Raw genomic sequence first — 25,632 nt, 5'->3', positions numbered from 1 at the left:
CTCAAATAGTTGCCGGAAGTTAACAGCAGTACAGCAGTATGGACAGCGAACAAGGCATGCAAATTAACGTTAAGCTAAGCTCAGTCTACTAGCTATTTAATAGGCTACGATATAAAGTCTGGAATTGTATTAAAGATATACTGTTTTAATGGTAGGTAAACCACAGTTTACACAATAATTACACTGTGCTATTTACTTTCAATTACTCGACGTCGTCGCTCTGTATCTCAATATTTAAGTTTTCAATGCATTCTAATCAACTGTCAATTTTGTCCAGAACTTTTTGAAGTGAATTTTGATGCCCCATGTACACAACTCTCTCTCTATACGATTCTGCCACAAACCTATGGAGCACTTAGGGGAGGAATCTATTTGATTGGCTGTTCATGTTGGCTGTTCTTCAAACATGAGCAATCTCCAGCATCGCTAACCCCATCTTTAAAAGAACTGAGATGGAGTTCGACTTTTCGGTTCCCTTCATGTCTACAGTCAAAGGGAATTGAAATGCTGAACTTGCAGCGAGCAACCCAAACCAAAGTTTAAACACACTACAAATGTTACAGAAAGTTGAATCAGTTCAATGTTCATTCCATTCCAATATACCAGAGCCTTCAACTTCCTCTGCCACAGAAATCGCTCAATGGATTAGATAATGCTGCTGAACTGATCCGAGACCAGGCCTGGCATGGATCTATGAGATTCTCACAGGCTTCGGCCTCAGGGAAAAAGCGAGCCTTCGCTAATGTGTGTGTGTGTGTGGTTAATATTAAAGACCATCTCTATGGCGAGGCGAAGGGAAAGGGAATATATACTGGAGTTTTTTTTCTTTTGTTTGGTTTCTGCAGCCATTATGAAACTCCGCTCTGGGCAGCTCGAGTGCATTCTGGGTCTTGAGCCGTCTGTGTGCCGTTGTGGGGGTGGAGGACGTGGGGAGCTAGTCCACTAAGAGGAGAGGGTTCGTTCTCGTCTGTGTGCCGCCAGGAGAGGGTGGAGGACGGGGAGCTAGTCCACTAAGAGGAGAGGGTTCGTTCTCGTCTGTGTGCCGTTGTGGGGGTGGAGGACGTGGGGAGCTAGTCCACTAAGAGGAGAGGGTTCGTTCTCGTCTGTGTGCCGTTGTGGGGGCGGAGGACGTGGGGAGCTAGTCCACTAAGAGGAGAGGGTTCGTTCTCGTCTGTGTGCCGTTGTGGGGGCGGAGGACGTGGGGAGCTAGTCCACTAAGAGGAGAGGGTTCGCTTCTCGCCTGTGTGCCGCCAGGGGGCGGAGGACGGGGGGAGCTAGTCCACTAAGAGGAGAGGGTTAGCTCTGGCGCCTGTGTGCCGCTAGGGGGGCGGAGGAGACGTGGGGAGCTAGTCCACTAAGAGGAGAGGGTTCGTTCTCGTCTGTGTGCCGTTGTGGGGGCGGAGGACGTGGGGAGCTAGTCCACTAAGAGGAGAGGGTTCGTTCTCGTCTGTGTGCCGTTGTGGGGGCGGAGGACGTGGGGAGCTAGTCCACTAAGAGGAGAGGGTTCGTTCTTGTTCCTGCTCGCTCACATTCTCCTGTCCACAGCATCAGAGCTGGTACTGCTGCTGCAATGTTACATCATCTCTGTTCCAACCAAATGAGGCCATGGCCATGGATAAAAAATACCATTGCGCTGGCTATTCCAGATGAACGGTTTGAACTGAGACCTTAAGTGATGATACGGATGTGTGATGTCTATTTTTTGGCTTTGTGTGATCTTATACAATACCCTACCAAATATAACAGTTCCCCAGTTAACACATGTTTTACACTCATCAGTGGTGTCTGTAAGTTACCTCAATGATGTCAGCAAGCAAAATGTCCTGATGTCCTTCCAGAGTCAACATTCTTGTCTAACACAGTGGCTTAATCTTCCCAAGCTTCCTGGTAATTAGGAACTTCAAGTCAAAGTGCTGCATTCAACACCATAATACCACAACAACTCATCTGCAAACTTGACAAACTGGGACTCAGTACCTACCTCTGCAACTGGCTACTGGACTTCCTCTGTCAGAGGCCCCAAGTAGTACGTGTTGGCAACAATACCTCAAGCAGCATCACACTGAGCACAGGGGCCCCCCAAGGCTGCGTGCTCAGTCCGCTAAGTGCTTCACCCTGCTGACGATGACTGCACTGCAACCTACAGCAACAATCACATAGTGAAATTTGCTGACGACACAACTCTGGTGGGTCTCATCACTAAGGGCTTAATTTGAGACTCAATACAGGTTGGAGGTCGACCATCTGACCACGTGGTGCAGGGACAACAACCTCCTGCTGAACGTCAGCAAGACCAAAGAGATTGTTGTTGACTTCGGAGAGGTCACACCCAACACCTGCCACTGACCATCGACGGTGCTGTGGTGGAGAGAGCGAGCAGCACCAAATTCCTGGGGTGCACATCAGTGAAGACCTCTCCTGGACCACCAACACTGCATCACTGGCTTAAGAGAGCTCAGCCGCCTGTACTTCCTCTCGAAACTCAGGCGAGCAAGTGCTCCACAAGCCAACATGACCACATTCTACCGAGGCACCATTGAGAGCATCCTCTCCAGCTGTATCGCTGTGTGGGGCGGAAGCTGCACTGAATACAACAGGAAAGCCCTGCAGCGCATAGTGAACACAGCTGGAAGGATCATTGGTGCTTCACTCACCTCCCTGAAGGACATTTACACCACCCACCTCACCCAGAAGGGCACTACCAAAATGTGAGTGATGCAAGTCACCCCGCTCACAATCTGTTTGATCTACTGCCCTCTGGGAAGAGGTACAGAAGCCTGCGCCCAAGACTACCAGACTCACCAACAGCTTCATACACCAAGCTGTAAGGATGCTGAACTCTCTCCCTCCTCTCCCCCTCCACCCTCAGCTACATAACATCCTGGACATTGAACCCACAATGGCCGCCTGCACTACTCCACTTGCACACTTGAACACTTGCACACTTGTACACTTTACAACTTGGTGTTGTTGTCCTGAAAACACAACACTTCTGCTGCTCTTACATAACTTGCACCACTATGCCACTTTCTTTATTACTTAGGTCAAACAGAACTAGCCAAGCCTTTTATTGGCCTGACTTTGCACTAGTATTTTATTGACTGTCTATGCACAATTTCAACCAAATTTTGCTGCTCTTATTTTTTCATTATTATATGTGCCCTCTTATTTACTTATTTACTTACTTTTTTGTTTACTTGAATGTTATGTTTGTCTGTGGACTTAAATTGGTAAAATATGTCTTGTCTTCACCATGGGATAGTGAGAAACGTAATTTCGATCTCTTTGTATGTCTGGAACATGTGAAGAAATTGACAATAAAGCTGACTTTGACTTTGACTTTGCCGTTGTAAGTGAAGGTAATTGCTAACTGCTGGGGGGCATTTCGAGTACATGGTGTAGAGCTGAGGTCACTAATAGGCGGACTGTGGTCTGGGTCTGAAAATAAGTCCCTTCAAGGCGGAACAAGACCCCTCTGCTGTGCGTCGGGGTCCGGTTCGCCCTGTAGGGACTTATTTTCCCAATAATGACCGGCGTTCTATACATTATCCCTTACTTAAAATCTGTAACTGGACCTCACTGAAATTTAATTGAATACCCTTGTCCTAGAGACTGTAATAGCAGAGCCCTACAGCTTCAGCACAAGAAAGCCAAAGGGCTCTTGTCTGACTTAATTTTCTCGTGTTTGTCACTAAATCACTTATAATTGGTCAAAGTCTCCTGTTGCTGTGGCTGGCCACAGAATACAGGCTGCTGAACTGGACTTACATCAGGGGATAACTGCTTGACATAGCTGCTGCCAAACACCACATTCTCCAGAGGGGGGATGAGGGAGTCTTTGCTCTGTGCCGGCGCGTTTCGGTTCAGCCATGTACTCTTCACATGCCGGGGAAAGCTACACACAAGCACAAAAGCACACACACACACACACACACACACACACACACAGATCAGCACAACAAATCCAGAGGCAAAGGGTAGTAAACTGGCATCATTTGTCAGCAAACAAATGACAGTACATGATAAAATACCACAAGGAGAATAAGAGCTATTCATTCTTAGACACATTTCAAGAGGCATTTCCAAGAACGCTGACAAAAACAGGTCTGAGAGTTTAAGAAAACAGCCTGTGTATTTCAAAGGCAAACACTTGCTGACTCCAACAAAGTGCATCTCGTCACACAGATTAAAACAAATCCCTGCTAAGACATGATGCCAACAGTGTGTATATATTACAACAGTCTCTCTTCTTTCTGAATTCTGCTGACACAGATCCTTGGTCAAGACAACGGTCAGACACATACAGGGGTGTAATAGTGTGTTCAAAACACTGAAATTATACCCTTTAAATCACTGTTTCCCTGTAGAAGCATGTTTAATCACGCTACAAAAATCTGTAGGCTATACCTTTTCACACATTGGCTCCTGTTTACGAAACAAACACATGATATAAAACAGGCGTAACACAGGCGTACACTCATTTTCAAGCAAAGCTTGCTGTGACAGAGTGCCATCACTACAGTTGAGTATGCGTTCTGAAAGCTGCAGGTTTAGTATACCGACGGAGACTTGGGTCCAAGGCCAGGTGGGGTCACTACACTCTCCCTTCGCTACAACTTGGCATTCATAAATCTGGGTGTGAGCAGTGGCTACACTCAGATCTCATGTCAAGTCTCAACTTGTGTACGCAAGCTTTCTAGTGTTTTTGTTTTAGAACTATCCCAGAGTCTCCGTGCCTCCGACTGACCTGATAAGGGGCTGGTGCAGGGCCACCAGGGAGGCGTGCACCACCGCGGAGATGACGGACAGGTGGAAATAGTCGAACATGACGTTGATATGCTGATGGATGCCTCGCTGCAGGCTAAAGTGCAAGCGCAGTGTCCGGCTGCTGATGCTTTGCAGGGTCCCAGGGTCCTCAGGCCTGGATGGAGGTAGGGGGAGAGAGAGAGAGAGAGAGAGAGAGAAGGAGGGAGGGAGAGAGAGAGAAAAAGAGAGAGAGAGGGGGGACAGAGGACACACATGTGACATGAGACACACTGGAAGAACAAACTTGTTTATCAGAGGTCTTCTCTGTTTTCTATGCATCTTGCCAAATGGTCTGAAGGAAACAAGTCAGAGAACGGACTGACATAAATTCAAGAAAACAGGAATGTACCTTTAGATGGTGGACACATATGTGTGAAAAAGACCTCTGTCTGACCTCAATCAGTCAACATTTAATTTCGTCACCCATACATTGAGTGGTACACAGTTGAACACAACCACTCTCCACTCACTTAACTTATACCATACTTAAACAAAGGGGGCATAAGGAAAAAAAAAAAAGGCGTGTGTCAAAGCTCTGGGATACATACGAGTAGTCACCATCTGTGAAGTGCAGCTCCAGAATGAGCTGGAAGTCCATATCATTTAGGGAGTCCTCCACCTGGTGGGTGAGGTGAAAGACAGACACTCAAACAGGGTCTGATAGGGCATCTCTGTTAGACCACCCATCACTAAAAACTCACTACCAAGACCATTAAAAGCATTAAAGGAATTATCCGGAGTTAAATGCACTTTAGATCAATTTACGGATGATTGGGAGTACATACGTTGAGTTGACATCAAAATCATGTAATTCGGATGTGTTTTGAGAAAGTTCGATGTTACCGTTTTTAGTCAAAGCTCGTTAGCGTGGAAGTGAGAAGGGCATGTCATTTCGCCGCTACAAAACGCTATTTTTATACCTCTTCTACAGTTCCAAACAACATTACACTTACGTGGTAGTGAGTAGAGGGTCCCTAAAGCCAAACCGAAGTATCCTGAGGTCTTTATGTGGTCGGATAGAGAGTCCAGAATGAATTTCATCAAACCAGTACCTTTCCGGAAATGTTGCTGCTGCAGCTGCCATCTTTAGGGGAAAGTCCGTAGGAGTCGATGACATGCCCGGGTCACTTCCAGGCTAACGAGTTTTGACTAAAAACGGTAAAATCGAACTTTCTCAAAACACATCCGAATTACATGATTTTGAGGTCAACTCAACGTATGTACTCCCAATCATCCGTAAATTGATCTAAAGTGCATTTTACTCCGGATAATTCCTTTAAGGAAGAGGTACAACAGGCACAAAACATATGACTTACCTTCCTCTCGTCCAGAAGCATCATGACCTTGAAAATAAGCACGTCGTTGACCACTATCTCCTCGTTCTTGTAGAGAATCTGGAAGGTCTTGCTGCAGATGACATCATCTTGAACGCTGGCGGGGAAGGCCAAGTCTGACCCTGATGGGAGAGAAAGGATCACTGTCAACTGCAGAATCCTGCTGACACCTCCTCCACACCGCTCCACTGCTGCTCCCTGATGCAGTTAAGAACTCACAGGCAGGTACTGTCTGCACAACACTCCTGGAATGTTTGGAATGGAATGGAATGTCAACTTTTGGAATCTTTCTGGAATTCACAGGGCGAAAACAATTAATCCTAAAGCCCAATTAACACCAAAGATTCGCAACGAGATGAGCTGCAACATTCTATAAACCAGCAACTTGCTGCAATGTTCTAAAACCTTGCAATTGGACATGGTAAATGCTTTGCGACGGCTTGCAACAGCTGGCAACGACGTGCAACATTTACACATCGCTGCAACTCCTTTCTGCAACTGCTTTTTTGTGAATTGGGCTGAAAGGATCTTCTACATCATAGACTGAACACTGGCTGACTGTTAAGCTGATCTCTGGATTAGTGACATTTCCTCTGTTGAATGGACAAAAATGATGCATTATAGGTGAAAGACCAAGACATTTTATCATCATAATCAGTGGTCCCCAAACTTTTTCTTCCGAGGGCCAGCTCACTATGCCTGGCTCTAAGAGAGGACCAGAGACTCGGAGTATATCAGTAACCATAAATAGCTTAGTGCTGTGAACAACAGCAGTCTATCTTAGTTGAATATTCCATTACATTTAATATACTGCAATTTAATACCATTGTTAGCTGTGTTTATGTTGCCATCATGCCATATCAGTGTAAAATGTGGCTCAAATGAAATAATACTGATAAAAAGACTTTAGCATTCCCAAAAGTATTAGCAGGGAGTCCCAAAAGTATATTTTATTCAAAATGTGTGAACTCTGTGTCTTTGCATACACAGCTCATATTGTGAACAAGTATATCCTACAAATAATTCAAATAACTCAAAGTATGAGAGTTTTATGTGCTGGCAAAAACATCTGAAATGACCATCATTCTAACTTTCACTCACCTGATGAGAACTTAAAAACCTCTTACATGTTTGCAGGTAGGCCTACATTTCATTCCGTTTTCGATGGCAAACGCAAAACAGCGCCAAAACAACCACCAGTGGACAAATAGAGTATTACATGCGTACTGTTAAGACTCGCCATAGAGAATGAATGGGGGAAATTACGGAGGTTATAGTTTGACGATGTCGTACTCCCGTGCGGGCCAGATGCTATATACCACGGACATGAATTGGGGGGCCACCCAAAATGAGGTGGCGGGCCATATCCGGCCCGCGGGCCGTAGTTTGGGGACCACTGATCATAATTAAGAACTTTTCCACAAGTTAAACGTAGAGCTAACCTCATGCAATGAAGTTTGCTATTACACCCAAATAACAAAATAGGCTTTAAAATGATATTGCTCTCCCAGCATCTTACACAAGCTGAATATTATAGACACAAATAAAATAAAACATTAAGAGAAATACATTTTTCCCTCAGGCTACTTTTAATTAATTTTCTTCAGTCCTTCACAGGAATCCAGAAAAGGAACAACAGCTCTGAAACACCCAGTTTCAAGAGAAATATGTCATAGTTTCAGATCTGTTTGATGTGAGAAGCCTTTGATGATCTTGACTGTGATAAGCTCTCAAAACAAGAGTGTGTCACACACACACACACACACTAGGGCTGGGCGATATATCGGTATCACGACTACGACCGATATCTTTTTGAAAACTATATGTAGTTGAGACAATATCGTAATACCGGTATTATGCATAGGTATTATGTCAAATAATGGGCCATTTTTATCAAAGCCACTTGCTCTTCTTTGTTCAGACCATTCAGATAGCCACAGCTCTGTTCAACTGCGCCCCTTGCGTGTGCACGTTCTCCCTCGCAGCACTACAAACTTTCAAACATAACGGACACCTAGTCCAGATTTTGTTTACCTTGATCAGAGAGTGCTGATGCCTATTCCGTCGGCACATCAACGGCTAGACCGAGAATTCTCGTTGTGAAATCAAAATTCCACTGGAGCTCCAAGCGGTTTTGTACACGCAGATTTAAGTTACAACACTGTTTACAGCTCTTCGACTCACGGTAAAATGTCATTTTTGGTGCGTAACATAGCCTAGCTAATTTAAATATAGGCGCTATCGTTTTTTTTGTATCGCGTTCATTTTTGCATGTTCCGGTTCGTAAGAAAAATCCCTATGCACGATTGAATAGGGTTTCAGGAATCATAAAAAATAATGCCCCTAACTGCTCGCGAGTCCCCGCGTGCATATCCTCTTAATAAAATCAGCGTGTAGGTTGTCTCCCTGAGGACTTTAGATCTGCTACTGTATATCGCTAAACGCAAGCATTCATCAGTGCACTCTTGATGAGTGACTCAGTTACGTTGTTTAAGTAGCCTAATTGTTTAAAACTATTTTTGTTGTTGATAGCAACATGTCTAGGCCATCATAGGCTACATTTGCCTGTCATCTAGGCCCTATCAAACCCTTACGGGTAAAAAAAACTGCATTGTGTGACAAAACTGCAGGTTTTTTCAATATTTTTGTGCCCAAAATATTGCATTGTGCAGTACAATGTAGACCTGCATTGTCAGTCAGGGTCAACTTTTGGTCTTTTGTTATTTGCACAGCTTTATCAGAGCAACTGTAGCCTATGCCTATTGTAGGCCTATGTTATTGTTTACACTTTTTTGCACAGCTGTGTTAGAGCAGTCTGAAATCATTCTAATTAAAGCTGGTTGAGTGAATACAAAACACTTAGCTCTTTCTGTTTAAAATATCAATATATATTGTATATCGCCAATCAGCTCCAAAATATATTGGGATATCAGTTTTGGTCCATATCGCCCAGCCCTACTCCTTGTGCAGTTAAATATTTACAAACATGTATGTGCTGTGTAGCCTACTTTTTTTCTTATTTGCACAGTATGCCAATTGGTTTATTGGCTTTTAACGGTAGCCTATGTTTTGTGTTACCTTTATTGTTTTCTTGTTGTAAAGCTGTAGGCCTGTGTTGCCAATCAGGGTCGACCGAATATTGTTATTTGCACAGCCCTCAGAGCAACTGTATGCCTATTGGTATATGTTATTGTTTACACTTTTTTTCTGTTAGAGCAGTCTGAAATGAATATAATTAAAACCGGCTGTGTTGTCATAATTGAGTTTTGGTCCATATCGCCCAGCCCTAACACACACACACACACCTTCATTCCCAGTCGTCTAATAATATGGTTTCACAAATAGTAATTAGACCCTTTCAGAGTGGAGCATGGCTGCTGTTCCCAATTATGCCAGAACTTCAGATCAGGCAGACAACAGTTTAGAACTCATAGACACTGCAATCAGTAGAAACTTGGCAATTATTTCAACCTTTTAGCTTATAAATGTTAAAGTTACAGCACCTTTTGCAAGCCATGCCCAAAGAGTGATTTTTTTGTGTGAGTTTTCATATCATCTAGAGCTTCCAACATCTTCGAGAAAGGAGCTGAGCCCATAGTGTGGGCTTAGTGTTGGTCTCAAGGTTAAGGAACAGATTGTTATGCATACTTGTTTTCAAATCACCTGCATCGCTCATCAAGCTCATCGCATCGCTCATCAATCAAAATATATCATTTGCTCATCAAGCTGCACATTCAAAATCTGAATTTAATTTTTTTGCTGTCTGTCATTCCTCGTCTTTCCCAAGGACATCAATCACTATATGTTATGCTGCAAAAAAAAATCACTCATGAATGTGAATTCATACTACTTGCAAGTGTTTGACAGTATTTTTGGCTATTTTCATACGCCAGCTAGTTAATAACATTGATCTATTCACAAGCATGGAGCATCTTTGCTCTTGGTTCAGTGGGCAGAAAACGCTGGTAACACCACAGTTAGCTGACAAAGTTACCGGAATTAGCCCATTTCACAAGATCGGGCCGCTGTGTAAATCAACTTCCTGTGGAACAGCACTGTCCCATAGACAGCAAAAGAAAAGTCCACAGGAAAGACAAAAGCCCTGCCAATTAACATCAACGAGGCCGGACACCTGGACACTGTGAAATAGGCTTATTCATATAGCATGGGACTTGATACAAAAGATTCATTTGCAAGAGAGAGAGGATATGCCAGTGAAATATGTAAACAACAATTCAGCGATTGACATGCTGTATGATGCTTTTATGCAATGACCTGCATTTAACACATGAAAACTCTGGTCTGAGCGTCGTCAAACTGCAGGGCCTTTGATATAGATGCAGTGGAGATACGTGCATGGCAACGTCGTTCACTTCGGCTGCTTGACTACCATCTGCTATCTGTGGCCAGGCCTGAACTGAGCTGGGCTGAGCGTGCCAGGTCATAAATGAAAGCCCCGAACAAAAGGGCACTCTGTGAGATGAACGCCAACTGAAAGCCAGGGAGAGGGCTAACACAATGAACGTCAATACCGATGCATTGAGCGTCTTAACCGCCAGTGAAGCTATTTCACAACCTCCACAAGCAGAAGGAACCGGGGAGTGGTTGGCAAATAATACAGGCTAAGTTTGCTTTCACCGTCTATCTCTTTGCCAAACCGGATGTGTCGGCACTTCAGCATCAATCAAGACTCATCATGTTCTAAACCATCAATTGAGCCACAAACTCTCAGTGCTGATTGTCTCTTTGATTGCCTTTATTCCCTCCATTACCTAAATTAACCACCTCAGCATCCTTACAGTCCTTATAAAGAGTGCTGGTACAGCAAGTGTGCGGTAAGTGTGCGGCTGATCTACTGGTCCATTTGGTGCAGGTCTGCAGCCAATGCCTCGGGGCAACATATATGGACGCAGGAGGTGAGAGAAGAGAGGGTGAATCATTTTCAGATTTCAACTGAAGCAACGCTTTTATAGAACACTTCAGGCAACGAAAGAGAGAGAGAGGGAGAGAGAGGAGAGAAAAAAACACATGTTGTTGCAATTTTAATGAGAGAAAAGATCTAGAGAGAAAAAGAAAGGAATGCAACAGGACAGTGCACAGGCTTGCTTGCATCTTCCAGTGGCCTTAGTGGGAGCTGAAGTAAACGCAAAAGCATGCAGGGGCAGCAGCAGAGAGAAAAGGAAAAAAAAAAAACACAAATTACTGTTGCGTGCCCTCCCTGCCATTTGAGACTTCTGCAAAGGAGGACTGAATATGTGGATTGAGCTTATTGGTGGAAACACGCAGAATAGAATGCCTTGCACCAGCATAATCTGACTGCTTGTCTGGCTGGCAGGCGAGGTAGTCGGTTACAACTGCATTAGCCAGCAAAAGAGCACGCATGCAGAGACAGACAAATGTCACTGTTCACGTGCAGTCTGGCCCAGCCAGTCAATTGCGGGGCTAAGCTACTGTTCCACCGAGCAACCTCTCTCCAGTCCACATTTCTGAAGCTATTAAACAAGTTCAAAGCATTCAAAATGGACACAATCTAATTCCTGTAATGCTTTGTAATCCCTCCAAATTCAAATTTAACTTATTAACATACAAAGCAGTCACGCATCTCCAGCTGAGCAACAAAGCCTTACTTATGCTCCACTTGCACAACCACAAAGAGGGTCTTAAAAACAGAAAGTAAAAAAAGGAAAAGAAATGAAATCATTTTAAGTGTCCATAAGGTGGGGAGGGACAGGCGGTGTAGGCTCCATTCCCACAGAGGACACCCTACAGAGAAGTGACCCGTTCCGAGCTGCAGCCGAGACCTTCTGGAATGATCCGCTGCCCACTGTTCTGCCCCTTCGCTCCGCACGGCACGGCCAGGTGTGCGCCTGTCACCCACATGCCCACCTTGGGCCAGGGAAACAGATGGCACACGAGTAGCGTGCACTCATGCGGGCAAAGTTTTGTTTGCCAACAACGAGAACTACATGAAAGAGAGAATAATGATTTTACAAGCCATCTGCCCCAGGGGCACTACAAATCAGAGGCTCCACTGGAAAACAGACATCCAACAGTATTGCATTTCATCAAGCCCCATGCAACTACTATATAATACAGAACTGCAGACTTAGCAAGGGCTACAAACCGACATGAAGTCGCTCTTCAGATTTCTCGTTTTGATCTGCTACATCCAGAGATGTGGCAAGGAATGCTATGGTGCTCAGATGAAAGCCATCATCATTAAAGCGGCTCAGTGAGATGAACCTTCCACTGAGCAGAAGTGAACTCGGGTGGGGGAAAAAAATATATATAAAAAACAACACTGCTCTCTACTCTGTACTTATTCATTTACAAAACCAATGACATCCTGTCTTCAGTCATAGCTCAACCAAATATAATGACACTCTGAGACACATAACATGGTCTAAGCAAAAATTCTAATCACAGTTCACTTCACCATAATGGCAGAATGTTAAAAGCATGACCTTATACAAAAGGAACACACTGATGGGCTGACTAAGTGAATAAAGCCAAAGCAATATCTAAATGCCTGCACTGGCAGACTGATGGCAAGGTAAGATATACTACAGATCGAGGTCAATCATTTACCTAACTCGAGAAGCATTTCCTCAGGTCAAGGAAGTTTCAGGCTATTAGATGCCTCTGATAACACTTAACTGGAAGCACACGCCTGCAAATTCCTAGACAGGGCTAGGTTTCACCTGAACGCTACGCAGCAATGTCGAATCAATACTGAAATTCTGACTGATACTGATGTCAGCTTTGGTGTCCCCAAGGTCAAAACTCAATCAAGCTGTTGTGAACAGTTGGTGTTTGTTACAATCTGTGGTCAGGAAATATGTAGGCTAGGTGACACTTAGATCTTATGAATCTGCTGTATAAACTAGCATTGTACACTTACAGCACCTAAATCAACAGGAATATGAAGTGCAAATTGTACAGCAAACAATTCTGATACTGTAAACGTGGTAAAAACAGATAGCAGGACAGTCATAAGAAGCCGTGCCTAGCCTAGCCTTTCCTGGGGATTACAGAACATTAATGTCAACATCTCTGACTCAGCTGCTATTGCAACTATTATGCAATCAATGCACACACAGAGGTAGACTTTGGCAACTGGTGCCAACACGCAGTTTGTTCACCACTGAAGTAGGTGTTACATGGAAAATATTGTCAGACCTCACGGTCTCATTAAATGTTCAGGGAGATCGGTGTATTGCAGTATGTTCCGTTTCTGTAGTGTCTCCATAGCTTTGCATGCTGTAGTAACATCTTGCTCCAAGGCTAGGAAAATGGACAGGCCCGACATTTGGAAACACAACATTTTTTTTATGCATACAGTACAGGGCGAAATGAGGCTATGATTACTCCACGGTTTTGAAGTGTTACACCAGTACTTGCCCAATATCTAGCCCAGTGTTTCTCATACTTTTTCAGACCAAGGACCACTTAACAAATAAAAAAAACCTAAAAAAAAAGAAAACTCATGGACCACCTAGCTAAAAAAAAAAAAAGTATTCATTTGATTTAAACTGGCATAGATTACATAGGCAGTGTTGAACTGTTTGGATTTACATACAAGTTGGTTCAATATTGCAAACAACTCATCTATATTATATTTTACCACGTCTGCTAGCGGACCACTTGGGGATAACTTGCAGACCACCAGTGGTCCCCGGGCCACACTTTGAGAAACACTGATCTAGCCTACACATACATGGCAAGATCCAAACACACAAAATTGAATCTGAAGCAAACTATTCTCTTGCAGCAAGTAATACACCCACCCCACCATTTTATGGAGCAAGCGGCTTAATCCCGAGGCTGATTTGGTAGCATTTGGTGAGTGCTCTGCCGGGGCAGCTGGTGGAGATGGTGGGGTGCTGTGGACACACTGACCTGAGGGATGGAGCAGGCTGGCCTCCACTCTGTGAGGGACCCGCGGCGGTACCTTCAGACTGGCGCGGAGCTGGTAGAATCTGTTGGCATTAAGATTGAAGAAATAAATAATAAAGAAAGGCACAAATAAAGACAACAAACAATGAATTCATTAATCAAATGACAGATTAAGCACAACTGAATTGGGGATAAAAATAAATGGGTCAAAGGTGTGCATTGCACAAACATGCTCTTCAGGCACAAATTTGTTCAAAGCTAGGCTTTGTATAACTTGTTTTTAAAAACAGCTATGAGCTAGCTATGATTGACCTTCTAAACAACTCGTATGTGCACACAATCAATATCTCTGATTATTTATAAACGCGCACACGCACACACACATCCATGCAAATCAATCAGAGCATTGGAAGAGGAAGAGGAAACAGACAGAGGATTACACATCCCCTTAGTGGGACAAGTGAAACGGTGACCAGATCCGCTTCTTCAATCTCAGGGAAAGTGCAGGTTTAACATTACGTAGGAAAAAAGAGTCAGGTGAAAGGTAGACAGCGGCCGGCAGAACAAGTGTGTGTGTGTGAGAGAGAGAGAGAGAGAGAGAGAGAGAGAGAGAGAATGTAGTAAAAGGAGAACAAATTGAGCAGGTCACAGGACACATAAGCACAGCCGCGGAAACTTGAGCAATCATGAATGAGTGATGAGCTCTTACATTCTTCTCAAATTCAGTCTGCCCAAACCGCAGACACACACACACAAAACACACACACACACACACACACTTTCTCTCTGCCCTCCGTCTCTCTCTCATCGGTCACCGCAACCAGCAAGCCGTGATCACCTACACAGCCATGACTCGAGGGGCCATGAAGAAGCAAAGCTGTGAAAAAGCTCTGACACATCACAACCCCCCCCCCCCCCCTCAGCTCCCCTACGCCTGTTGTGTTAACACGGGGCTGATGGGAGCGCTCTGGACACAGCATGGAGAAAGGGCACAAGCTCCACTTGTCTGCTTCCTGAGGGTGCCGAGCGTTTCCAAAGGAGGCGAAAAAAGAGCCGCCTTTAAAAATAGAAAACAAGTGCTCTCTTTTCTTTAGAGGGGACAGGGAGGTGGAGGAGGGGAGGTATTATTTGATCAAATGTGCACGGCTGCTACATGCATTAAAAGGGCAGGGGGAGAATCAGCACACAATGCTGCAGGTCTCCAGAACAGGAAGCCGGGACCAGCTGTTCCCAAGGAAACCCAAACATGTTTGAGCTTGTTTCCTGAATGGCAGCTGAGCAAACCTCCTACAATAACCCCACACACACACACACACAAAACACTACCAACCCATCCCGTTGTGACAAAGAATGACCCCTCTCTAACCTCAGTGCCACCAGAGATGCCATGCTGTTATGCAAGCGCTGCTGCTGCTGCTGCTGCTGCTATTACAACTGTAACATTTCAGGAGAAGAGCGGGTGGAAAGGGGAAGTAAATGCGCTGCAGCATTCCACTGGAATTGCTATCTGAATCGAAGATGCTTTGTGATGAGCAAACAGGAAGGGAGCGATGATATTCACGCCGCCTGAGGACACCAGGCGCTGGGCATCTGAAATTTAATATAAACGCCTGACTACACTCTGTTTGTTTGGTTTTTTGTTTTGTTTCCCCCGAAAGGCGACACAGCTAGCTTTGTGTTTAGGAGATGCGCAGAACAGACATTTTGTATTTAGCAAACAAAAGCCACAACAAACAAACCAGCTTTTCGGCGCCGTGGCAACTAGGCTGTACAGTCTACACTCTGCATCATCATCATCACCTGATATGTGGCCTTGCCTGTTTTTCCATCCCATGGCCATTGTTCAGCCAATGCACGCTCCCTCATGCCCACTGGTATTACAGGTATGCAAGAGATCCTTGCTGCAATACAGACGAGGTGTGGTGGGTGGAGACTCAACACTGGCTTCAGTCCAGTAAGAGGAGTTCACTTAAGCAGAGGTAAAGGAATCCAATCTGCCTAGGCCAAGGTCACCAGCGGGCACTTTGCTCTGCCAGAGGCAGGAAGTGGCAGGCATCACTGATACCCCTGAGGAGGCACATTTACTGCATTTCCTTCCCACAAATGGAATCAATACCTCTCCACACACACACACTCCCTCGGAGAAGCCCTCCATCTCTCCACATGGTTGGGGGTGGGGGGGGTGTATAGTACATCCATTATTAGAGGGGTGAATCTTCACTGGACTCACTTATTCAATTGCAATCCCTACAAAAGGTACCTACAAAAAACTATTCCATTGTAAAATTATTCTAACTACATTCACTGTCCTTGTTTTTAAATCCATAAATAGCCCACAAGCGCTCAGAGTTTAATTCAGAGTTTAATTTAATGTACTACCTTGTTTTCTTCAACTAGGCTACTTAAAACATAGTCTCACATGGCATAAACTCTGCTGATATATATGACTATATCGATTATGGTCAGGGTGTTTATCAATAATCCTTCTGTGACAAACTAATCATATAAAATTCTACAAAGCATGAATAAACTGTCCACAGGAATACCTCTACAAAGATTGCAACCCATTAATGGAGGGTTTCCTTATGGAGAACAGCCTGCTTGACAAGCACAACCAGTTGATTGAATTATCTGGGATAAGTATGTCTACAAAATGGATTAATTTAGCCGTAACGACATGTAAGCTCATTGGTTTTATAAATAACTGCAGCTTCATCTGAGCGGAACAAGCCCTGTGTGGCCCATCTTAAACAGAGCCAAAAATATGCAGCTTTAAAATCACTAAAGTCGCAGAACTCAGGAATGTTCCGAATGTTAGCGAGCTTGTCTCAATTTGCCAATCTTGCTATGAATCCAGAGAAAAGAAAAACAACTTGGGCCTCAGCAAAAACAAAGCACCACCTTAACAGCCATCTGGAGTAGAATCAGTCACTAACTGCAATGGTAATGTTTTAGAGTCAGACGATTTAAAGGCAGAGGTAATTCACAACAGAGATGATTGACGACTACTCCAAAGACAGGCAAAAAAAGCCCACATAACCCAATACATGTCAGCAGAAGGGAAAACCACAAAGCAGGCCTAAAGTACATCCACACAGCTGGCTGGCTGACTGCAGTCTTGCTGACCTGCCACACTCCATCCGGTCTTGACTAATGGTTCACCTACCCCTGCTAATTTAAAGCATGAGGTATATGGTCAAAACATTAACAATGAGACAAGAAGTACTGGGATCAAATGACACAGTCTAACCTCACACATCGTCACTTAAAAAAAAAGAAACCCTTTCTCAAAGAAACCTGGACGCAACATGGCAAAGTTCCTCTTCTGAGAATGGCTTGTTCTGTTGCGCCTGTGAGAGTAACCTGACCTTTGAGACTGAACAAGAAAAGGGGGGCATGATAGATGCACGTGCTTGGCAGGGACTTGTGGCATTCTCGCATGCTTCCTTTCGCGAGCACCACGACTCGACACGAAATTACAGTCCTCAGCCTTTAGCAGCTGACCACTTCATTAGCGAGTACTTAGGAGCAGATGGGCATGTAACTAAACAAAAAAATAAAAATAAAAATAAGGGAGGCTGTGTTTGTCAGGAGAAGAAAGGGCTTGCTGCTAATGCGGTCGGCCGGCCAGACACTTCTCCATTTCATTTCTCGCCCCGGCATCTGGTGAGTCAGACAGAGAAACCGCTGCTCTGATCCAGCACTGGATTGCAGAAGTCCGTCTAATCCAACTCAGGGGTATGACATAGCATTAAATAGTAGAAGTACGTTTTTTTTGCTGTGTTTAATGCCAAATTTAGCACCTGTGGCTAGTTCATGCCACAACACAGCACTGAAGAAGTGCTGGACTTGCTCTTTCGCAGAGCACTGGCTTACAACACACAAACAAACAAATAAAGAGCCACTCAGCGCCACTACACTTATCGTAACACCCCCAATTATCACCACTTTTGTTCAGAAATTCTAAAACAACGATGTTTTTTTAACACTTCAAAATAACATTTACTAAATGAACCTTACATTTTTCAGTAGCCATAGATGTGTTGATTTGAACAAAATCTGGTTTGGTTCTTAACGGGAGCATTTACTGCCTGAAATATCCGATTTTTTTTACCACGGTCAGAGTTATAGTGCTGGCCTGATGGGTCCCCTATTTACACCGTTTCAACTGCACATGAACGGTTAGACCGAGAATTCTCGTCATAAAATTAAAATTCCACTGGAGCTCCAAGCGGTTGTGTACAAGCAGCCTTACAACACTGTTTACAGCTCTTCGAGTCACGGTAAAATGTCATTTTTGGTACATAGCTAATTTAGATACACCTATGGTGTGGGTGGTTGCGTTTCTTTAGGAGTCCGCTGTCTTGGTTTGTATAGAAATGGATATTAAGTGACACATACACGCAAGACGGTGGAAATACGGGACCGACGGTAATAGGGGGAGTTCCGATGTGACTCAGGGGTCAGGGGTCTAACAGCACAAGCTACTCAGTGGTCACAAATACTCTCCCTCAGGGCCTACATAGGGTCAGGGACAGTGCATGGGTAATGTCACAACATCTTCTTTTGGTCATAATGTGTCATTCCTTTGGCTTGGAAGTCAGAAACTCATTTCAGACACCGAAATTAATGTGAGCAGCATGTCCTATTCACAGATAACATTCTGTCCATAGCCCTGCATTACTAGACATTTGTCTCAAAGGCAGATGCAAGTGCAAGATAGGGAGTGGAAAAAAAACATCAGTTCTTTCAAGAACCAGACTTAGTGAATTGAGAGAGGTAAAAATAGAGCTAGAAAAAAATAATAATAATAGAAGGCAACGGAAATAGACAAAGCACAGCTGAGACAGGGAGACTGCAAGGCTGACTGACTGACAGTCCTAATGGGCAAGGCAAGGATAGGCTCTCTACTCACCCTCTCTGAAACAGATCCACATTGTAGAACTTGTGAAGCTCCACAGAGAACTCTACGGTGGCCTGGACCTCACTCATGTTGGAGGGGGGCTGCAGGCGACGGTAGCGGTGGTGGTGGAGGTGGTGGTGGGCCAAAGCTCACATCATTTGCGACAAGGCTGCAGAGGGAGGGAGATTCAAAAGTGTCATTGACCAGCATGGGACCCCTTGGTGTATAGGCAACAAAGAATACACACAGCTGACAATTGCATCTCTCTCTCTCTCTCTCACTCACTCACTCACTCACACAGAGATATGCATACATATCTAGTTTTGTCAAACCAAGCAATTTCCAGAAATGACACACCGTGGGTAACATTTAAACACCACGGCAGCCAACTTCAACCTAAAAGACGAACTAGTGTAGCAGCACGTTCTCTAAGCACTGAGCTGAAGGCTAAGTAACAAGTCCCTCTGAAATAGGCTAGTGTATAAACTAAGCATAGTGGGAGAGAGTGGTAAAGAGGGCAAAGCAATGAATCACTATTCAAAAATAGCACTGAAACACTATATCTACAGCTGGACAATATTAGAAATACACACGGCACGGGAGTGTTTTAACTCAATACACTAACCATCAGCTCTAAGTTCTCGGAGGAGGACTTCTGAGCAAAAAATATCCCCATATCAGACAATATGCAGTACAACACAGGAGTTAATGGTACAAAGCTTGCCCATGCCCTGGGCAAGCTCGACAATTCCTTGCATGGAAACCTATATAGTTATTATGTAATGGCAACTGCGGAAAGAGCAGGGTCTATGGTCTATGGTCGAACGGTAGTGCATCATATTTGATTTGTGGCTAACAGACTACCCTACTGAAGCCCTGTTATGTCCTCTGACTGTATGTATCTATACACACACAGCACATAATCTCCAGCACAGAGGAATGCAGAGGTTTACAGTCTGGAGCAAATATGTGTACCAAGCAGGACGCAACAGATAAGATTATAGATATGGCTTTATAACCAATATGAGTGGGTGCGCAATCTTTTGTTTTGCAGCCTAACAGAAGTAGCCCCCTCCCAAACACACACACACACACAGGTGACAAAACATTTGAATCAATGGCTTGCCAGTTTTATCAAAACAAAGATGTGGTATTCGACCTTGTTCAGACTAGTCTGTAAATTCCAATAACAAGGCCTTCATCTGGGTGACCTTTTTATCACCTTAGTTTTCAAACAGTCTTATTTGATTCATCAACCCTCAATAACTCAACTCTCCACACATCTGAGCACTCCAGATCTGCTGTAACGTTTGCTTAGTAGTCGATTTCTTTCTACAGCCATAAGAAAGCATAACTTTTGACTGGTATAATGTATATACAGCCTGGATATTTATCTCTTTCGGTGTAAACGTTTCCATGTGCTGAAGGGGGGGAAACAAAAAGACCATAGCAATTGGTTCACGATAATAGTCAGACATCACTCACCGCTTTTCCGAACAGCAGCGCACTTTTCTTTTGTAGAAACATTCTAAGTTGTTGGAATGCCCTGCGTAAAAAGAGAAATGAAAACGGTAACATTAGGTCATCCAAGTAGTTGTACATTCTCGTTACGTTAAATCAAGGAAACATTACAGACTGGCTTAAAATGCCTACCCCAACCACTGCGTATCTATAATTGTCATAATAATAAATCCTAGTTTTAGAAATGAGACGTGTTAAAAATAATACTGAAAACGACAACTGACACAACCCCGTTAGCCAAACCAAAGCGAAATAACTTTAGCTAGCTTTATCGACGTCGACTAGGTTGATTGGGGTGGTTATGAATCAATTCTTACATGAACAGCTGTGAGATTGGGTAACGTTAATGTTAACCGACCAAGGGTTAATCATGTCAGTATGGTAAACGCTTATCCTTATCTAATTCAGAGGAATGACTCTGGGCGCACCTAAGTGTTTGTATAGCCAGCTTGATAATAACAGGTTGTGGTCTGTCATAGAATAGTTACAAGCCACCTTGACTAGCTAACGTTAAGTTAGTTAACATAAACCATCTCATGGACATTTTGTTCACTTTACATCAATCAAATGGACTCCCAAGACTGTTAAAGTGACACTGAGATGAACGGATTAGTTCTAGTTGAGATAGCAGACCTGGAACTCAAACCGAATAACTTATAGCAACCAACAGAAGCTAACTAGCGATAACGTTTAGTTACCGCTAAGCTAGAAACGTCAACAGAGATCAGTTGGCTAGTGAGTGAGCCTGTTAGCCAGCTAAAGCATCACATCGCGCTACCACTAGCTAGCTAATATAATTGACCAAGTGTTGGCTAACATTAGCTGGCGCGCTAACTTACGTAGATAGCTTTCGAGGTAATGTTACTCCCTAGCATACAAAACATTCCAAAAGTCTGCGGAGTGTGGCTAGCTAACGCGCTTAGCGGCGCTAAATAACAACAATGTATGGAAATAAACAATAAATGCCTCTACCTCTTCAAAGAACCCGCTTTAACGGAAAGGCCAAGGCACCAGGCTTGATTTGTGAGGATGAATTGCTCAATATCCGTCACACCCGGGTGTTTCTTTTCACCGCATACCGCTGTAGCAATCTGGCTAATAGCACCGTTTTGAGAATTTCTTATGCTAAATTGTGTTACTGACAATCACGCACATATGATAAATGACAGTCTACCCGACATTAAGCGAAATGAATAGACCTTTCCAGACACAACTACTCTGAAACATGATCAGTATCGGGTTCGCATCCCGAATGCTTTCCTCGACTGGTCTGCCACTGCCACTGATTTTTTTTTTTTGTCAGACCCATGGCGAGCCAGAAACAGCAGCGACATCGGTGGGAGGAGTCAAGCATCTTCACTGGGTTTACGGACTACGGACGGACTCAAGATAACACATGGACCCTTTTGCAACCCAAAAGTGATAGGGGTTTGGGGATAATGTAGGCCTAGCCTAATATTGACTGATGAAGAGCCTAAGATGGAATATAGAAATATTATGGGATGCTAATACAGTCTATGATAGCCTTCGCAATGAATTAAAGATGTCTCATTGAACGAAGTTGTTGCTTGAAAACGGCTCTGTTATAATTGCTGTTGCTACGTTGCCTTCTGCTCATGGTTCGCACCATCACACGCACCAAAAGCAGCAATGGACCACCTTCATTAGGTGATTTTTTTTTTTATATATATAATTATTATTATTTTTTTTTTAGCAACGTTAGACAACAGGACTGTAGCCTATGGCCCAAATGTATCCTATTTGGTGGGTCACCAAGACCTAGTCCTAGACATAAGCGCTTAAGTTAAGGAGTAAAAAGTGCATGGCCCGTTAAAGACAAAAGTAGTAGGCCTAGGCCGCATGTTGATTTGTTTTGATGTAAGTGGCGCTCCAGATCTCAACAGTTGGAAAGGATATCAGGTACCCACAATATCCTTTCAGATTAAGACCTTGATTAGGCTACCCTTGTTAAACTTAAGAATAAGCTAAAAGTATTTTTGTCTATCACATTTAAAGATTTTCCTAGCAACCAAAGGCAAGACTTGCCTAGTAAATCCTTTTAGGCCTGAAATGATCGTACACTCCAGAATTGAACCTATATTGAATTCTGTTGTAATGCAAGAGCGACATCCAGTGGACAGAACAATTCTATCCGCTTTAGTGTAGCCTACGACTTATATAAAAAAAGAAATGGCATGAATAAGCCGGTACCAAGGTCTTTCACGGTCATCAAGTAAATATATTTTTTTAGTTTGTACAGATTATTGGGTAGTTCATATATTTTTCAAATGTGTTTCCATCCTGACACAACTCACCTTGGGCAGCCGTGGCCTACCGGTTAGCACTTCGGACCTGTAACCGGAGGGTTGCCGGTTCGAACCTCGACCAGTAGGCACGGCTGAAGTGCCCTTGAGCAAGGCACCTAACCCCTCACTGCTCCCCGGGTGCCGCTGTTGATACAGGCAGCTCACTGCACCGGAATTAGTGTGTGCTTCACCAAACTGTGTGCTGTGTGTGTTTTACTAATTCACGGATTGGGATAAATGCAGAGACCAAATTTCCCTCACGGGATCAAAAGAGTATATACTTATACTTACTTATACTTATTTGGCCTTTGCATCTGAGCACTGCAAATAGATGACCCATTGAGGGAGGAAGGTGTTTTGTTTGCACGGCTACCCTTTTGTATAGGCTAGCTAAACTATTGCCTGGCTATTTTCAATTGGAATGTTTTGTTTGGGTATTATGGAGACAACAACGACATTGGTTAAATGGCTACAGTTCTTGATGACACTACTAGGCCAGCAGAACAGTCCTTATAGGGAAGCCTAAATTAGGCAATGGACAAGATAAACTGTTTCAGGCCATCGCTTGTTGATGAGGTAAGGATGTGACGTAGCCTATCAGGCGAGGCTCACGCCCCACAATAAGACAGGCAAAGTCTGATGGGTATCATTGTCTTGAGCCAAGACAGACCACAAAGGTGAGCAGTGTGTGATGCACAGAGGCAGCAAAGAATTCCATCCTCCGAGAAAATATGACACCAGAAGCCGGCGTGTGCAGAACCAGGTAGGCCTACTCGGTCATGGTCATGCAATGTGTTATGCTTTCTAGCAAATATTTCTGTTAGACAAAGTTATGTTTAGGCATTTCAGGTTATAAACTTTTTGTAAAGGATAGTCTAGGCCAAACCCATTCTAGTAGGCTATTAACATTTCCCATGAGATTACATTTTTATTCATGAGATGACAATCAGATCACAACTTTTTACAGTCATTTGAAATTACAATCAGATCACCGATTCTTACAGTAATTTAAAAGAAAATGCAATAAAGCCTCTCGTGATAAAGACTTTTCTTTCTTCCACTCCTCAAAGGGGAGTTCTTCTATTCATTTTGTGCAACGTGATTCCTCGCTGTATCTGCACTGGACTGCACGCACAGCGTAAGTGCAAATATGTAATTTCACTCCGATTGTGATGCACGAGAGCTTCTAATTTTGAGTTTTACAGTTAAGGCAAACCTCACTGTTTGCTTGTAGGTAATGTAGAAGGGACTGCTTTTCCAAATGAAACTTTTGGCTGTCAGCAATCAATTGTATAGTAGCCTACTATTGGCCTGCATGCCCCATCCGAGCATCAAACTATCATCGCAGCTTTAAGACTCACTGTTTATTCAACAAGTTGCCCAGCACAGCTCTTCAAACAGAGGTTGATTTTAGTGTTCCCACTGTCAACATGGTTTTCCTGCAACCCAGCAATTGAGTGTTGACAAAAGCAACCTTGCAGTAGCTTAGACACACACACACACGCACACACGCACACACACACACACACACACACACACACACACTGAATGATTTTTTTTCTGTGCAGGGGTGCCTTTCTCAGCTGGCAATGTTCAAATTGAGCAGACAATGTGTCCGCAAACACAGGTCGGAGAAGCACAATTTCCAGGTAAGCTAAGGTTTTAAACACCACCATCTCGAATAGTTTTGCATTTCTTTACAAGAAATGTGCCGATTTGATGCTTTGGTTTTGTTTCGTTTCTAAAAGGATTTTATGTAATGTCACAATTTCACATCGCTGAACTGGCAAGACGCGGAACAGTCAAAAAGGTGGTTGGATCTACGCCTCAACAAGCCGCGTTTAGAATAGGCCCAGAATTCAATTTTCGGATCAACACCAGGTAGGTCAATGACTCTCAGAGCAGGTCATTCAAGCTCAAGGCCACGTCTTCAAATCTACGCCCAAGACCACTTCCCGCACGATTTATTTCCTTACTCTGATGAGTCGACGCCTACCGTTCAGTAACGGTACTTGACCCTGTCCATGGTCCTGAAGTAAAAGATTCACATTAATTCACATTATTCACATTTTTCAATGATAACCAAAACAAACCTGAGAAATGTCATCAGTTATCTTTATCTTACCTACAACAGCTAACACATAACAACACCGAATATGTCTAGGCCTACTTAATGACAGGCCTCTACCCTTTCCCATTTCAGATCAGCATATCCTTTGGGCCTGCCGGATGAATTTGCATTTCAGGCAATTTTTCGGATGACCGCTGCGACCCTGAACAAAAACTGGAATATATGGCAGATGTTGGACCTAAATGGGAACGAACAGTTGGCTGTTAATTTGAATGGAGAGCTTATGTCATTGGAATTCGTTTATTCAGCCATCGGTAAAAGACAAACCGTCGTGTTCTCAAACCTACCGTTCCTCTTTAACTCAAAGTGGCACAAACTCTTCCTGGTGGTGAAAAAGGGCTCAGTGACCTTGACCGTAGATTGCATCATTGTCGACACCAAAAATGTGTTTGCAAGAAACAAGGTTAATTTGGATGGCTTTACCCACATTGGAAAATTGAAGGACCGACCCGCCATTGCTGTCCCGGTGAGCTGAGTTGCATGTACATCATAATACATCAGTCATATGACAGACACTGTAGGCCTATGTTTAAATTCCATAACTTGGAACATAAGTCTCATTCATTTCTAACGTAAGTGCCAGTACAAATTTGCCCAGATCTTTCACCTGATATAAATGATTGAGTCATAAATAGCCCTCAATCTGGATTCAAATTTATGGTGAAAACTAAAACCAGCAGTATAGCCTATGCTGTCTTTGAATGGAATCCCTCTGCTTGGTTTAACCCCTTTCTA

At 43.7% G+C, this 25,632-nt stretch overlaps 1 protein-coding gene across 7 annotated transcripts in view; it reads right to left on the bottom strand.

The window, feature by feature from the left end:
- The window catches only part of fam135a (family with sequence similarity 135 member A), a 37,931-nt gene extending 16,182 nt beyond the window's left edge, over positions 1-21,749 (bottom strand). For 4 of the 7 annotated variants that reach the window (XM_048269356.1, XM_048269357.1, XM_048269358.1 and 1 more), the window contains exons 1-8: positions 21,433-21,749; positions 20,425-20,485; positions 18,952-19,108; positions 14,040-14,119; positions 6,123-6,262; positions 5,355-5,425; positions 4,748-4,921; positions 3,769-3,895 (exon numbers count right to left, since the gene is read on the bottom strand). In XM_048269356.1, the coding sequence (XP_048125313.1) occupies positions 3,769-3,895; positions 4,748-4,921; positions 5,355-5,425; positions 6,123-6,262; positions 14,040-14,119; positions 18,952-19,028 (669 nt within the window). In that variant the 5' untranslated portion in view covers positions 19,029-19,108; positions 20,425-20,485; positions 21,433-21,749. Of the gene's footprint in view, positions 1-1,796; positions 2,022-3,768; positions 3,896-4,747; positions 4,922-5,354; positions 5,426-6,122; positions 6,263-14,039; positions 14,120-18,951; positions 19,109-20,424; positions 20,486-21,432 lie in introns of those variants that run through there. The other 3 variants (XM_048269363.1, XM_048269362.1, XM_048269361.1) reach the window with 3 other exon arrangements.
- Positions 21,750-25,632: the final 3,883 nt, after the last annotated feature.

This window comes from Alosa alosa, chromosome 18 (genome assembly GCF_017589495.1).
Source record: "Alosa alosa isolate M-15738 ecotype Scorff River chromosome 18, AALO_Geno_1.1, whole genome shotgun sequence".
NCBI lineage: Eukaryota > Metazoa > Chordata > Actinopteri > Clupeiformes > Clupeidae > Alosa > Alosa alosa.
The sequence above is the reverse complement of the archived record's forward strand: the minus strand, read 5'-3'. Positions and strand labels throughout refer to the sequence as shown.